This window comes from Pleurodeles waltl, chromosome 1_2 (genome assembly GCF_031143425.1).
Source record: "Pleurodeles waltl isolate 20211129_DDA chromosome 1_2, aPleWal1.hap1.20221129, whole genome shotgun sequence".
NCBI classification, from domain to species: Eukaryota; Metazoa; Chordata; class Amphibia; order Caudata; family Salamandridae; genus Pleurodeles; species Pleurodeles waltl.
The window spans coordinates 359,419,695-359,433,625 of NC_090437.1; the positions used below are offsets into that span (position 1 = coordinate 359,419,695).

The 13,931-nt window shown below is 39.7% G+C and overlaps 1 protein-coding gene across 1 annotated transcript in view; it reads right to left on the reverse strand.

The window, feature by feature from the left end:
• Positions 1-13,931, reverse strand: part of LOC138295562 (atrial natriuretic peptide receptor 1-like) — a 219,037-nt gene that overhangs the window by 127,345 nt on the left and 77,761 nt on the right. Inside the window, exons 5-6 of the mRNA XM_069233935.1 lie at positions 5,269-5,408; positions 2,248-2,400 (exon numbers count right to left, since the gene is read on the reverse strand). Of these exons, the coding sequence (XP_069090036.1) occupies positions 2,248-2,400; positions 5,269-5,408 (293 nt within the window). The remainder of the gene's footprint in view (positions 1-2,247; positions 2,401-5,268; positions 5,409-13,931) is intronic.

The window sequence follows — 13,931 nt, forward strand, 5'->3', positions numbered from 1 at the left end:
GAATTATATGTTTATACCTTGGCATTGATTAATGAGCTATCAGCAAGAGAGGAGTGCTGCAGATTCAGGGAATCTTGAAAAGACCCTGACTCATGCCTACAAGGTCCTGTACAACCAAGGACCAACATACATCAACCACAGTCTGAAGTTCCACCAACTCTCCAGCTTCCTACACTCTGCCTCCCCCACCTCACCCACACACCTGACATCTGCCAAAGTACCTGCGGTGGACGCTCCTCCTATTCGCTTCAAGATCCTGGAACTGCCTCCCCCTTCTTCTCCAGTTTTCAACCCTATCTTCAGGAGTTCAGAAAGGGACCCAACACCTGGCTTTCAATTGAGGCCTACAGAGCAGTGCAGACCTCAGTGCCTGTATACCCTCATGGGTTATTAGTGCAGAAAACAAATACTGATTGATTGATTGAAGAAAGAAACAGTCAGACAACAAAAGGAAAATTAAAATCAAAATTAGGTGTAACAAAGGCTCCTGTAGCCCCGGTGGTGCAGGGAGGGTCCTAAACCTGCAGTAGGCACCCACTGTTCACGAGAGAACTAATTCAGCCCAAGGTCTATGACTATCTTTGAGATATGGGAGACTCAAAGGCCCTGCTCCACATGCTGCAAGAGGGTACCATCATATTGTGTCACACCACTGAAATCAAAGCAACACCAGCATGCTAGTGAGGACAAAAGATAATAGGTTAAGCCCCTAGAAATGTTTTTTTTGAATGTTTACATCATAGGACTAATATTGGCTGATCTGTGGTAAGTTGCAGAGCATTCTCTAAGAATTATTGTACGGTAGGTACCAAAACAATACACAACTCATGACTAAACAAACCGGTACTCATTGAGGGCCTAATTCTTAAAAAATGTCATAACTTGTAGCCTAAACGTCTGCAACTTTGTCTGGGTGCAGATTTGTGACTTTCAAGTATTCTCAAAGCTTCCAAACGTACGCCTAGAAATGTTTGTGAATTCCATTTTCACATGAGCAAATGTGTATATGTCTACTTGCTTTAGCATAAATCTGCAGAGCAAGTGTGAATACACTTTATTTGTGTTTTCTCTAGGAAAAAAACATTTTCCTCTACACCCCAATAAGTTCTTACAGTGTTACTTTCCCCTTCTAGCCCTGGAAAGAAACTAATTGGAATTACATTTCTCATATTTACTAGAAAAAGTGGGAGAAATGTTGTGAATTCCAACTACTGTTTGCGTTTTTAGGAGCACATACACTCGCAGGCATTCCAGCCATGGAATGCCCACTTCCTCCCTCTTCCTCCTGCTGTGAGATAATAAAAAACATGAATATTTCATGTGAGTTAATCATTTTATGCATGTAAAACCAACTTGGAGAATTCTAAAATGTGTTTTACACATATCATTTGCTGTTTGCAAGCCAAACTTGCATGTGCAAATAACTTTGGGATAGGGCCTGGAGTATATGTGGTGATGAGTAGGGAGCTGTCCATTCCCTGTATATTCTTAGGGAGATGACACCCAGGTCAAGAATAGAACTGCACACTGCAGTCTCCAGAAGCATCAATGGGCCCAAGAACATAACAAAGCATGGAGCACTGGTAGCTTACTGCAGCTCATAGCTAAACATTAGCCACACAAACAGAAATAAAATGAAATTCATTATGAGCTTGTAAGGGGTATGCTATCAACCTAAATTCTACTTAAATCAGCAAGCACATTCTGAAATGCATTTTGGAAAAGCACTGGTCTCATGAAGCATAATTATCAATAAAAAAGCAAAGTCACAAAATATGAGTATTTAATTAACATAACAGTAAGTGGAACTAAAGTTGGAATGGCATGACAGGTATAATAGTTTACCATTGTGATTCACCCACACGATTAACCAAAACAATGCAACTAGCTGGAGTCAAAAATCAACATGACCCATACGTCTGACAAAGCAATGTAGTCATTCTTACCTCAGTAGATCAACACATTAATCAGTTAAGGAGTCTGCACTGCAAGTCAAGGAGCCCATAAGAGGATGAAAGAAACTCCTCTCAATACTACCAGCACATTCCTAATCTTGCTGCTAATAACTGCACGTAGAACCCAACTATTCTGAACCTTTAGGTGCACATCATATGAATGTTGGAGACATGATATATTGGAATGCTTAGGCTGATGAAATGGTGGTTGCTAGAATAAGTTGTGTATGTTTATATACATTTTCAAGATGTTGGAGTCCTATAGCTTATCATTATGCAGGGCGCTACGTACCCGAGTGTATTCCGCCTCGTATCTTTAGCAGGGTGTTGACCTTGTGCGGGATTCGAAATGTCTTGCACACTGCCACCAAATCGAGGGCCATGCTAGCTATCTCACTGACATGTAGAATTCCATTCTCCTTAGGAACTCCAGAAACCACCATGTCTGAAAAAAAATACATTTGGTAGGGTTATAAAAGTATAATAGATATATGTAAATAGAAGCTTTCATGAATGATGGCTTAGTGTATAAGGGTCTGATTCACAAAAGTAATTTTCCTTTTGAGTAATTGACACTTTTAAGTAAGTTTACTACTTTTTGTCTATTCACATAATCCAATTATAAGTTTACTCCAATTTATGTAACTCTCCTGTCTCCGCCAAATACAAGGACTTGGGGGCTATACACTTTTGAGTAATTTACACTTTTGAATAAATGTACTACTTTTCAAAAAATCTGAGTGTAAATTTACTCCAAAAGTGTAACTTAAACTTACATTCCCTTCTTAATTTCTTAATTTCTGTTTCTACCTCATTTTTGTTTCCATCTCTCTCTTTATACATCAGTACTCACCTTTGCCTCTACCTATTTAACTTATGCTTTCACTCTACCACTGTATCAAATTCACCTCTCTATTTCCACCCCACCACTGCTTTCTTAGAACTTTTCTCTCAGCACCTCACCTCTCTTTCCAGCCTTTAACCTCTCCTGCTATCATTTTGATCCTGCTTCTCATTTTTTGATTCTCCCTGTCCTTCTCTCATAATCTGAGCTCACTACAGGCCTGATTCACAAAGGTAAATTACTCTTTTATGCGAGTTTACACTTTGTGGTAAGCATACTGCTTTTGGTATTCACAGACTCTGAGTTTAAACTTTCTACAAAAGCGTAAATTACATATCTTCACCCCCAAATTAAAAAAATCTGACTTGCTCTTGTGTGAATGTGTGACGTTTCTCCCTAAACCCCTCTTTGATCTCCATAAACCCCTCTTACTTCTACCTAATCCCATCACCTTTAGCAGTAGGTCTACCCCTTTTGCCAACCACATTTACTGCTAAAATCTGTACTACATGTACAAAGGCTCCGAGTCGGGGTGGAGAACACTGCACGCATACGTATTGCCGAAACCTACATTTTGTATTACTTTTCTGCATGAACTCTCGCTCTACCTCGCCCCTAGACTTACTGCTCCCCTTTCTTTTTACATTTCCTTCAACCTGTCTCTAGCTGTCTCTTACTCAGTCTAAAATCTTACACGCTCCACCCTCTTTTTCTACATAGCATACATATCTCTTTATACCTCCCTGCCTCATTTTGTGCTATTTTACCTTTTTCTCTTTATTTTACATCTCTTCTTACCTCACCAATTTCTCTACCTATCTTTGCCTCTCTACTCCCTCTACTCCACCTCTCTTGCTATAATGTTCTCTTTTCCAGTTTACTTCTCTTTCCTCATTCTACCCTCTCCCCTTTCTCTCTTAGTGAGCAATCCAGCGTTGGATGGGGATATATATGTGACTATGATTTTCCAGCAATTATAGCTACAATTTCAGAAGATATATGCATGTCTTATGTTACGGACTATAGCACTAAATATCAAGAAAGTCGGCATTACTGCGTCTTTTCTGCTGTGTGCGGTCCAAAAAGTATTATTGTTGCAAGACAAAATAAATATAGATGCAGGTTCAAAAAGTAAAAGATTCATTAAATCCTGTTCTAGCTTTCTCTGGGTGTTCGTGGCACTGAGAAACTTGAGATTTCAGCTGCTTTTGCGAGGCCCCCGTTTCTGAAAGTTAAATGTATAATTCAATTTGTTTGGCATCATAATTGCTGAACTAGCTGGAAACAGTTCATAGTTTCCAAGTTGCTTTGAACAGGGCGTGTATCTTGCCCATGGCCCCATAAATCCTTATGATGATACCAACTGCACCAAAGCTTGGAATATAAAACATATGCCATCACGAACTTGAAATTTTGACATTCCATCTGGAACTTGCAGAATCAGCCTTCACCTTATTTGCTGCCGGGGCACGGTCTAGGGTGAGTATAATTATACTTAAGGTTCGTGGTTTAAAGTTTTTACTTATTTTGGCATACCAATGATGGAAACACTGTGTTTTCCAGTCTGTTAAAAAAAAGCAGGAAGTAGGTCTTCTTTTTGTTGACTCTGCATGCTCTCGCTCATGACTGCTATAACTGCTAAGATTGATAGCAATGGGAGTTAAAAAAGCGATGTGTCCTGAAATACCTTCAGAACCGTTCTGCCCGAGTGAAATGGAAGACTGGGGCAGGTGAACTCACTGTGGATATATATTTATATCTATCTATCTATCTATCTATCTATCTATCTATCTATCTATCTATCTATCTATCTATCTATCTATATATATATATACAGTGCTCGAAATGTAAAAATAGAAGAGTGCAGGCACTCTGTAGCAGAGTACCTACTTGCTTCTGAGAAGTGCTGGTACTCTCCCATTAAAAGGATTCCGTCTTTCGTGAGAGGTGCAGGTACACTCCCTCTCAAAGTAAGGAAGTGCTGCTGGTACTCAGTACTGGACAGTACCGGCCCATTTAACCATTTAAAGCAACGTATGTATATATATATCGCTTTGTTGTGATATAATCAAACAGGCATCCAAGAGTGCACAGTTATCAGTAAAATGTTGAAATAGCAAGATTATACTTCATTTTTTCATAGAATTCAAAAATAAATACCGATAACATTAGCAGAAATAAACATTGATGAATTCAGGCGGAAATGTTAAGTATAATGCCAGATAACCGGGAGCCCTAATTATACAATAGCCATTAGCTTGGCTTCACAGTCCTGATGCAAGCTTGCAAGAGATCTTCAGCACAACTATTCATAGACAGAGTGTAATAAACAATTTACATTGGAAGTATCGCCACCTCTCACAGTGAAAGAAGGAGAAAGACGTTCATTTATATACTAGTAATAACTTTCAATCTGTCTTTTCACATTTTTTTCAATGCACGCACATAGCTTTTTTTCTAGTTACTCACATGCGTCTCCTATTGTCTCCACCTTGTAGACATCATAATTGTCTATAATGTCATCAAAGGTTGTGTACAATTTGTTTAGAAAGTCTACCACTTGGTAGGGTGTGCTGGTGCTGGATAATTGAGTGAAGCCAACAATATCACTGTAAAAGAAAACACAACAAAGGTCAAATATAAAATCAACTTTGCCTGACATACTGACACTAACAGCCTCATTTGCGGGCCGTGTTAATGGTAAACATGTGAAGTATCAGTAAAAACGCACAGTTCTAAAATGTCTACATATACTGCCTCCAATCACAGAAATGCTCTGATAGATGACCACTAGTAAAAGGCTAGTGGCACCTACTGGCACAAACATTCTAAAAACACACTTTGTGAATTTAATATTGCTTATCCAATAACGGACCGGGAACCAAGGCCCACGTCTTGGTTACATCTCGCTTGGACTATTGCAATGTGTTGTAGTGAGTGCTCCCACAAACTCTTCTCAATCGTCTTCAGACATGTCAGACCTCTGTTGCTAGCCTCCTTTTGATACTCCAAAAATGGGTTTCCATTCGGGCGTACCTTGATCAGCTGCACTTGCTTCCAGTAGGAATCTCTTTTAGTTCAAGGCCATGTGATTTAACTGTAGGGTACAATCTAAAACCTGCTCATGTACCTTCGCCCCATGATCAATCCATATATGCCTTCTAGAACTCTCAGGTAATCTGATTCTTTCCTAGCGTTAGTACCTCGTGTGTGCTGGACAGACAGGGAGGTTGGTCCTACCTTCAAACTGTGGAATTCCTTACCTATTAGACTGTACAGGAATTGTTCATGGAAGCTTCTTAAGACTTGGCTTTTTTAAGCTATCCAGTTATCGTCCTTAAACCTGATCCTAGGGCTAGGATGCTACCTTGTAAACCAGCAATGTGCTTTAGAAATTTGATAAGTAAAATAAACCCGATGTACCCACAATAAATCTTAGAACAACAGGCTATATCATCAAACAAAGAGCAGATATTAAATGTCTTTTGTCGTTGATTGTTAGAGATGCAGTGCTAATCAGGGAGTAAAATATCTTGAAAAATAAAAATTTTCTTACTTTATAATCCATCCTCTGTCATGCCAAAATATAGGAAAAGATTGCAAACCGTAAAAGACTGAGTGAAAGCGACATAACAGGTCCTTTCTAACTAATATGCAACTGTTTGTGAAAACCCATTTGGTTGCCCCAACCATTTACAAATACTTCTCTTGTGAACTGAATGCGAATTGCAAACTGACACAATTGAATAACACACATGGAAGTGTTAGCAGTAAATTACTACAGACGGGATTCAATAAAATATTGAAGCAATGGAAAGTAGGCTAAAATTCCTACTACAGATGCAACACAAATCGAGAAACAACCTGGACTCCAGACAGAATCTCTGAGTTATTCGCACATTCATGTTCTGCTTCTTAAGGAGAGAGTCCATGAAAGAATATGTGAGAAAGGCTTACTGATAACAAAATCTGAATGTGACATTCTTTGAAAGAAAAACCAAGCCTGGAGGATCACCTCCCCTCTCTAAAAAAACAACTAAAATTCTGAAGCAGAAAAAGGTGTAGACATCTAGCAGAAAGTACGAACCGGCAAAATCAATAGGTCAGGGTGGTTTTAGATGTATGTGTCTTTATCGTAATGGTTATACGTTGATGTTTGATAGGTATGGGTGCATAAAAAAGCAATACATGCACACAGACAAGACACAGACGTGTGTGCACACACTTATCCACTCCCCCCGAGTACACAGCATAGTGGTTAAAATTAACCAACTTGCTATACTCAGGGATAGTGTAGCAACAACATGCGCCGGGATAGAGCAGAGCACATTTGCACGTAATAAAGAATCACCCCTGCATAGGATCATGCAGTGCAGAAAAACAGACTCAGACCCATATTTATACTTTTTTTGCGCCACATTTTAATCACTTTTTGACGCAAAAGCGGTGCAAACTTACAAAATACAATTATAGCCCATATTTATACCTATACATCATTTTGTTGACGCAAAATTGTATTTTGTAAGTTTGCACCACTTTTGCATAAAAAAATGACACAAATGCAGCGCGAAAATGTATAAATATGGGTCTCAGTATCTGCACAACTGCATGTAGGAGCCACAACATGCAGAGCAGCAGATCATGCAAAAGCACCTGGGACATGACGTTTTAATTTGCCGATACCATGATTGAAGCCCAGAAGATGTTTGTAAAAAATTCCAATCTGTTCAACTGTTTTTTTGTAGTTGCAAAGCACGGTCGTATATAAAAATCTCAATCAACTGGAGGGGCATAAAGTGGCAGGTGATGTCCACCAGAAAACTAAGCGAATGAGAAATATAATTAAATGTACAAAAAATTAAATATGCTATTAATATGAGCTAGATGGTGCACCGAGGCCAAACGTGGAGCCTTAATTCAGCAACTCATGTAGTTAACATAATTGCCAGACTATGGTCATCACAAAACAAGGCTACTCTCCGGGCTGTTAGGTTGAACAGCTCTATGAAGGGTGAGGTCATCGAAGACTATACATGATAATTATCCCTTAAGGCACCGTGTGGATTTGGTTTGATGGATGTTTCACTCAATGTCTTTAATGACAGGTGCTGCTGACAGATAGAAGGGAGTTTCCCATAAATTAAGGTGCTCACACGAGCAACGAAGTGTCAGCCGTAGGTTTTCCATATACATTTCTACATGTTATTCGACTTGATGAGCTAAAATTAATAAGGCGAAGCAAGTAACAAGCTGGAGGAAAAGACCGTGCTCGAGAGCATCTTTCACATTCCAATACTGGGCCAGTGCGTGATGTGAGACATAAAAAGGGCAGGGACTTCATGACAGCTAAAGGGCAGCAGGAAAAATGGGAACGAGGGCAGCGCCGCACTAAATGTAAAAAAAAACTTTTTGCCTATTATTATAGAATTAGATATCAATATTTCGATTTGATCATATTACTTTTAATGTATTTATAACTTAATTTACGGTTTGATGAATATATATATGTATCTACGCATAGATATATGAATATACACAGCTATATATATTTACACAAAATTCATCACTAGCACATTTTTTTATTGTTTACATTAATTCTATTAGAGCTCATTTAATTGCATTTCAGGTTTATAATTAAATTCATAATTTCATGTTAACTAACACTGTTTTTTCTGCAATTACATTACATTAATGCTATGTATGCATACTAGTTATTTGAGTACCCTTATACCCAATCCAAACAAACTTCCTTTCTATCCCTATGCACTACCCGGTCTTGAACACTTACAACTCCTTTCCACCCCTATACAAAACTCATCCCAGAACCCTAAAACCCCTTACTTTTCTTATACACTACTCTACTCTGAACCCTAAAGCAATCCTAACAATTTTAATTGTATTGTATTTGTGTATATATACCTCTATCTATCTATCTATCTATCTATCTATCTATCTATCTATCTATCTATCTATCTATCTATCGATATGTATATATAGATATAGATCTATCTGTCACTCTGTGTAACAATATATATATATATATATATATATATGTCTATATCGATATCTATCTATATATATATGTATATATATATATATATATTTTTTTTTTTTGCATGATTTTATGTGTCACTCTAACACTGAAAGGGTTTTGTTTTGATTTATACTGGTTGCTCCCTTGTGTCTGGATGAAGCTAATCCTCTCTGAATTGATGTAATGACATTGAAACAGGTGTCAGGGGTGGTTTTTGCTTATTCCAGCTTCGCTTGCATGGTATTTTATCAATCCAAAGCTGTAATACTGTGCCTGGAGTGGTAAAAGGCTTTTGTCATTTTACAGTTCAGCAAGGATATCACTAAGTCAATCCTATGATTAAAGATTTTGCTGTACAAATGGCCAGAGACTTTGCCATTATCTAGCTTGGCGTGCATGGCACTGTGCCAATCCTATGCTTAAAAACATGGCCTCCCAGCAGATCAAATCACTATTACTCAGAGACAAAATGCAAAAATGCAAAAAGCATACCAACTGTTTAACCCTGATGGAACCACTAATTATGACGATGTCAAAAAGGCTGTCATTGAGCAATTAGGTCTGATAAAAAAACGCTGAAGGGAATATTTTTCAGTGCGTACCAAGAAACATTGGAATTTGATGTACTTTTGCATCACTTGGTGACGTACTTTAGCTTCTTTTGGTCTGAAACAGTTTAAATACAAAAGTCAAATGGCTTCCAAGCAGCACAAGAAAAACTGTCACTCATGCCCGAGAAACCAGCAAGTTGGACTATAGGAACACCCTCTATGCTGGGATCACCAAACAACTCACTAGAAGACTTCAAATCATCAAGAACTCAGCAGCTAGACTCAACCTCTCACACAGAAGTCACATCACATCATGCCTCAGGGAACTACATTGGCTCACAGTTCACAAACACTCTCAATTCAAATTGTTCACACACACATTCAAAGCACTAGACAACTCTGGCCCCACATAGCTGAACTGTTGCATTTCCTTCCACCAACCACCAAGCACCTCTGCTCTGAAGGACTCCTACTCGCACACATCCCATACATATACAGAACTTGATCAGGAGGATGGGGATCTCGTAGATTGTTCCTACTGCATGGAAAGACATCCACTCCATATCAGGGCCTCCTGCTTTCTTTCTAAATTCAGCAAGAAGCTGAAAACCTGGCTATACAATTAACCAACCTATCATAGGCCGTACCAGGCACACACAACTGCTTAGCACCAGGATATCTCTGCAGGTGATAGTGCACTTTGCAAATACACATACCACATTGCCCCTACCTCTAAGCATAATTCTGTGATGGATGTTCTGACTATGACACATTTGGGTCATGCTAAATCTCTTAATAAACCCTTGTGAGTATATTCAGGGTCCGTGGACCACCAGGACCTAGGTCCACTTCTGTTTTGGGAGCATGGCTCACATTTTATGGCACCAGGTCATTGTTCACTGCATGGTGCTGTGTAGTGGTGAGCAGATTCACAGCTGAACTATGAGCAGTGTGTCATTCCAGGGCATGGATCAACTGCATTATTATGTCCTCCTTTATTGTGGCAATAAAGATATGTGTGCATGAGGAAGGCCCCTAAAAGGGCAGAGATTGGGATATACCCCGTGGAGATGGGACATACTCAGTGTCCCTCTTTGCTGACGATCTCCTCATTTGTCTGAAAGACATTACCCAATTCCTGACATCTATAGCAATTACTCTCAACACCTATGAATCCCATCAGGACTGCAAGTCAATTGGTTTAAGTCCTGCATTTTCCAGCTGGCTCACACCACAGCGGATCCTGGCCCAGTCTCTGCAGCCCCCACCCAACTAGCCACTTTCAGATACCTAGGCATCCAGATCTACCACACAGATACCGACCAATTCAATAGTAACCTATCACGAACACACACCTCACTCAAATCCTAGATTACATTCTGGAAGACACTGCCCCTGTCTGTAATGGGTTTGTGGCACTCATTAAAATGGTTGTTCTGCCCTGCCTCATACTTTTTTGTCAATCTCCCACTGTACATACCAGCCTCATTTTTTCATTCTTTCAAACGTGCCCTGCGCTGATTTATTTGGAATGCCTCTCGCTGCAGAGTTGCCCCCTCCAAACTTTACAGACCAGCAGACCAAGGAGGACTGGCACTCCTGCATCTCGAACACTACTACCTGTCAGGGCAACTGCAATGGTTGGCACTCTGGCTCTCTTCTAGGCATCTATCTGACACAGCCATAGCATCCCACCCACGGACGCATTCAAACCTCATGCACTTATTCCACCCCTGTGCCAAACTCCAGACGCCACACCCCTTACTGTTCTGTTTGGCATACAGAAGCTACGGCAGATGTTTATATCTCACCAAAACAATGATTCATTATACTCTGCTATCCCCCTTTTGTGAACGCCATGAGGCCTTCATGCCACTAAACTAACAAAACTATCACTGGGGGATCTTTATGACAATGGTACACTCTACCAGTATGAATCCCTAATAGACTACGCTGGACTACCCCCTGGTGGCTTTCTACTTTATCGCTTTTTCAAAAGTGTGCTGAGCAAGCATGGGGAGACCCAACACACAAACCTCCATACACCTTGGCCTACAATACCTACGTGTGTTTGGAAGTGGGAGGCAACTAGTGCACTGGCTAGCAGAATCCCTGCAACAACAGACATCTAGACCATTTGTGGCTCTTTGAAGCCATTAGGAAACGGACAGAGGAAGACTCTTCACAGAAAAAGAACTGTCTGCACTACTAAAAGGACCCATATATATACACCGTGCGGCACTGTGTTTAGATTAATACAGTTCTATATCACACAGAGAGCCTACATTATATCTTACCAAATTAAAGTACAAAATCTCATGCTGATTCCTTGATCTGGGCCTTGTATTGGCTAAACTGCTCATCACCCACCAATGGAGCTCATCAGACCGCCCACATTACGAAGTGTGGCTACAACCCATGAGCGTTTCGGCGCAAGCAGAGGGACCTGCTCTTCAATATGAAGACAATCTTGACCCGTGCGGATATCCACTCGCTGCTAGCTGGGACACAATCCTAACTGACCTTCACACACCCATGCCCATACCATCGATCCATCGAATCACATCACTAACAGATGACACCACTGATATATCTGAACCCTTCCCACTATCTGGTGTATTAAACACAGTGCAGGAGACCTACTAGAGGCCCCACTGGCCGCACATCGTGGTACACTCCAACCTTGGCATCAATGTCATATCTACAAACGTTTCCGCCGCCTGGTTGAGGAGTATCCCCACCATTGCCCTTGACTTGAACGTAGCCGTTTTTGGGTCTCATTGCCTTTGGCCCTTCCCATTTACACCCTCCTCCCCTCCCAACTTTTATTTTCTTTGTCCCAGTATCTCCCTTCCCCATCTTCTCCTTTCTCTTCCCTTTTAATTTCACTTTTTTTTAATGCTTTCTCATTTAAATGTTATAGATGATACTTGCTTTCCAATGGTTGAATTTAACACATCATTACTAATTTTAGATATGCAACCATATCAATACTGATACTGCTCCTGATACACACCAACTTACAAAATACATATGCATTGTAAGGAACAGCACTCAAATACTTCTTTTCAGTCACCTGCTTCAGACAACAATAACTTACAATGAGTAAGTCCCCAGCATAGATGACTAATGATTCAACCTGTCTATTTACGTTTGCATTATTTCTGTAATAACAAAGACATTGAAATATGTACTAAATGTGTCTGAACAAAAAGCAGTAATAATAAAAAAATTCAAACAAAAAAGGAAGGCCTCCAAAATCAATGTCCTCCCATACACTACGCACGTGCTGCTGTTCTTAGGTTTTCATCTAAATTGCATGTTTATAGGAGTTACATCCCTTCATACAGAATGATCAAGGGCAATATCAGTGCATGAGCACTGAATATGAGCATATTCAGTGCACATGCATCATCGAAAGCTGGTTTTAATGAAACTGTAATGTTTAGTAAGTGTGTAAGCTGTAAACAGTACAGTTAGTGGTTTCCTAATATGTGATTCAGATGGTGCAGTTTCAGCAAAATCAGGTGCATGGATCCATCCTGAGCTTGTTTACGGACATAAATTCAGCCCCGGGATCATCAAGTTCAACATCCATTTCTACTACCTCCATGTCAAAAAGAAGCCTGGAATTTATGGTGATGAAAACAAGGCTTGATTTTTGGGAATATATATTAATGGAAACGTATTGGGCCGTGCACGTTCTTTCCACCCAAGATGGAAATGCACTATAACAAAGGAAAGTGGCTTTTGCAACTGTCAGAAGTGGCCAGCTGGAAAACAGTCCCTGTCAAACAAACAAAGAACTACACGCATTCTTTGTAAAAATCAATGCTTAACAATTCATTAACACAATAGTCCACTGACATGGCCCAACAAATGTAAAATGAACTTCATTTCAGCTGTGAAGTTCACATGGAAATGACCCAAAAAAACCTGTAGATATGATGGACCTTCTTTACTAGCTTAGATGCTTTTGCACTGCAGCACACTTTGTGGTCAACAAAGTCCCGATAGCTAACAGCATACATATGATCGCACACTACTGATATAATTGTTTATTTTAAAAATACTCTTTCACATGTCTGGGATTTCAAGAAAAACTATCATTGGGATTAAGAAGTGTCTCTACTGTTCATAATTCAAGTAACAGTATTGGGCAGTGCAGCTGCATACTATTCCGTTTTTATTGTCCCCACCCACATGTGAAAGTCTATAACTTCGATTTCTAGAGGCCTTGGTCGTTCTCCTGAGTCCAATAGTATGCTACACTAAGTTTAACAACTCATTTAAAACAGTAAATTTAAAGTAATGACATGGCAAAGCTCTGGTCCGAACGTATTGAGTAACAAGACACAGGTGCAATATATACACAGAAGAATATGCACTTTAAAAATACACGTTTTGTTAACTTCGTTATTGTTTAGAGTTGTCAGACGTAGCTTCATACCCTGAAAAGCGTGTACATCACTTTAACAATTCACATGAGCTTTGATGGAGACTCTACATGAAATGGGTTCCAGAAAAGATGAGTGAGCCTTTTCTCC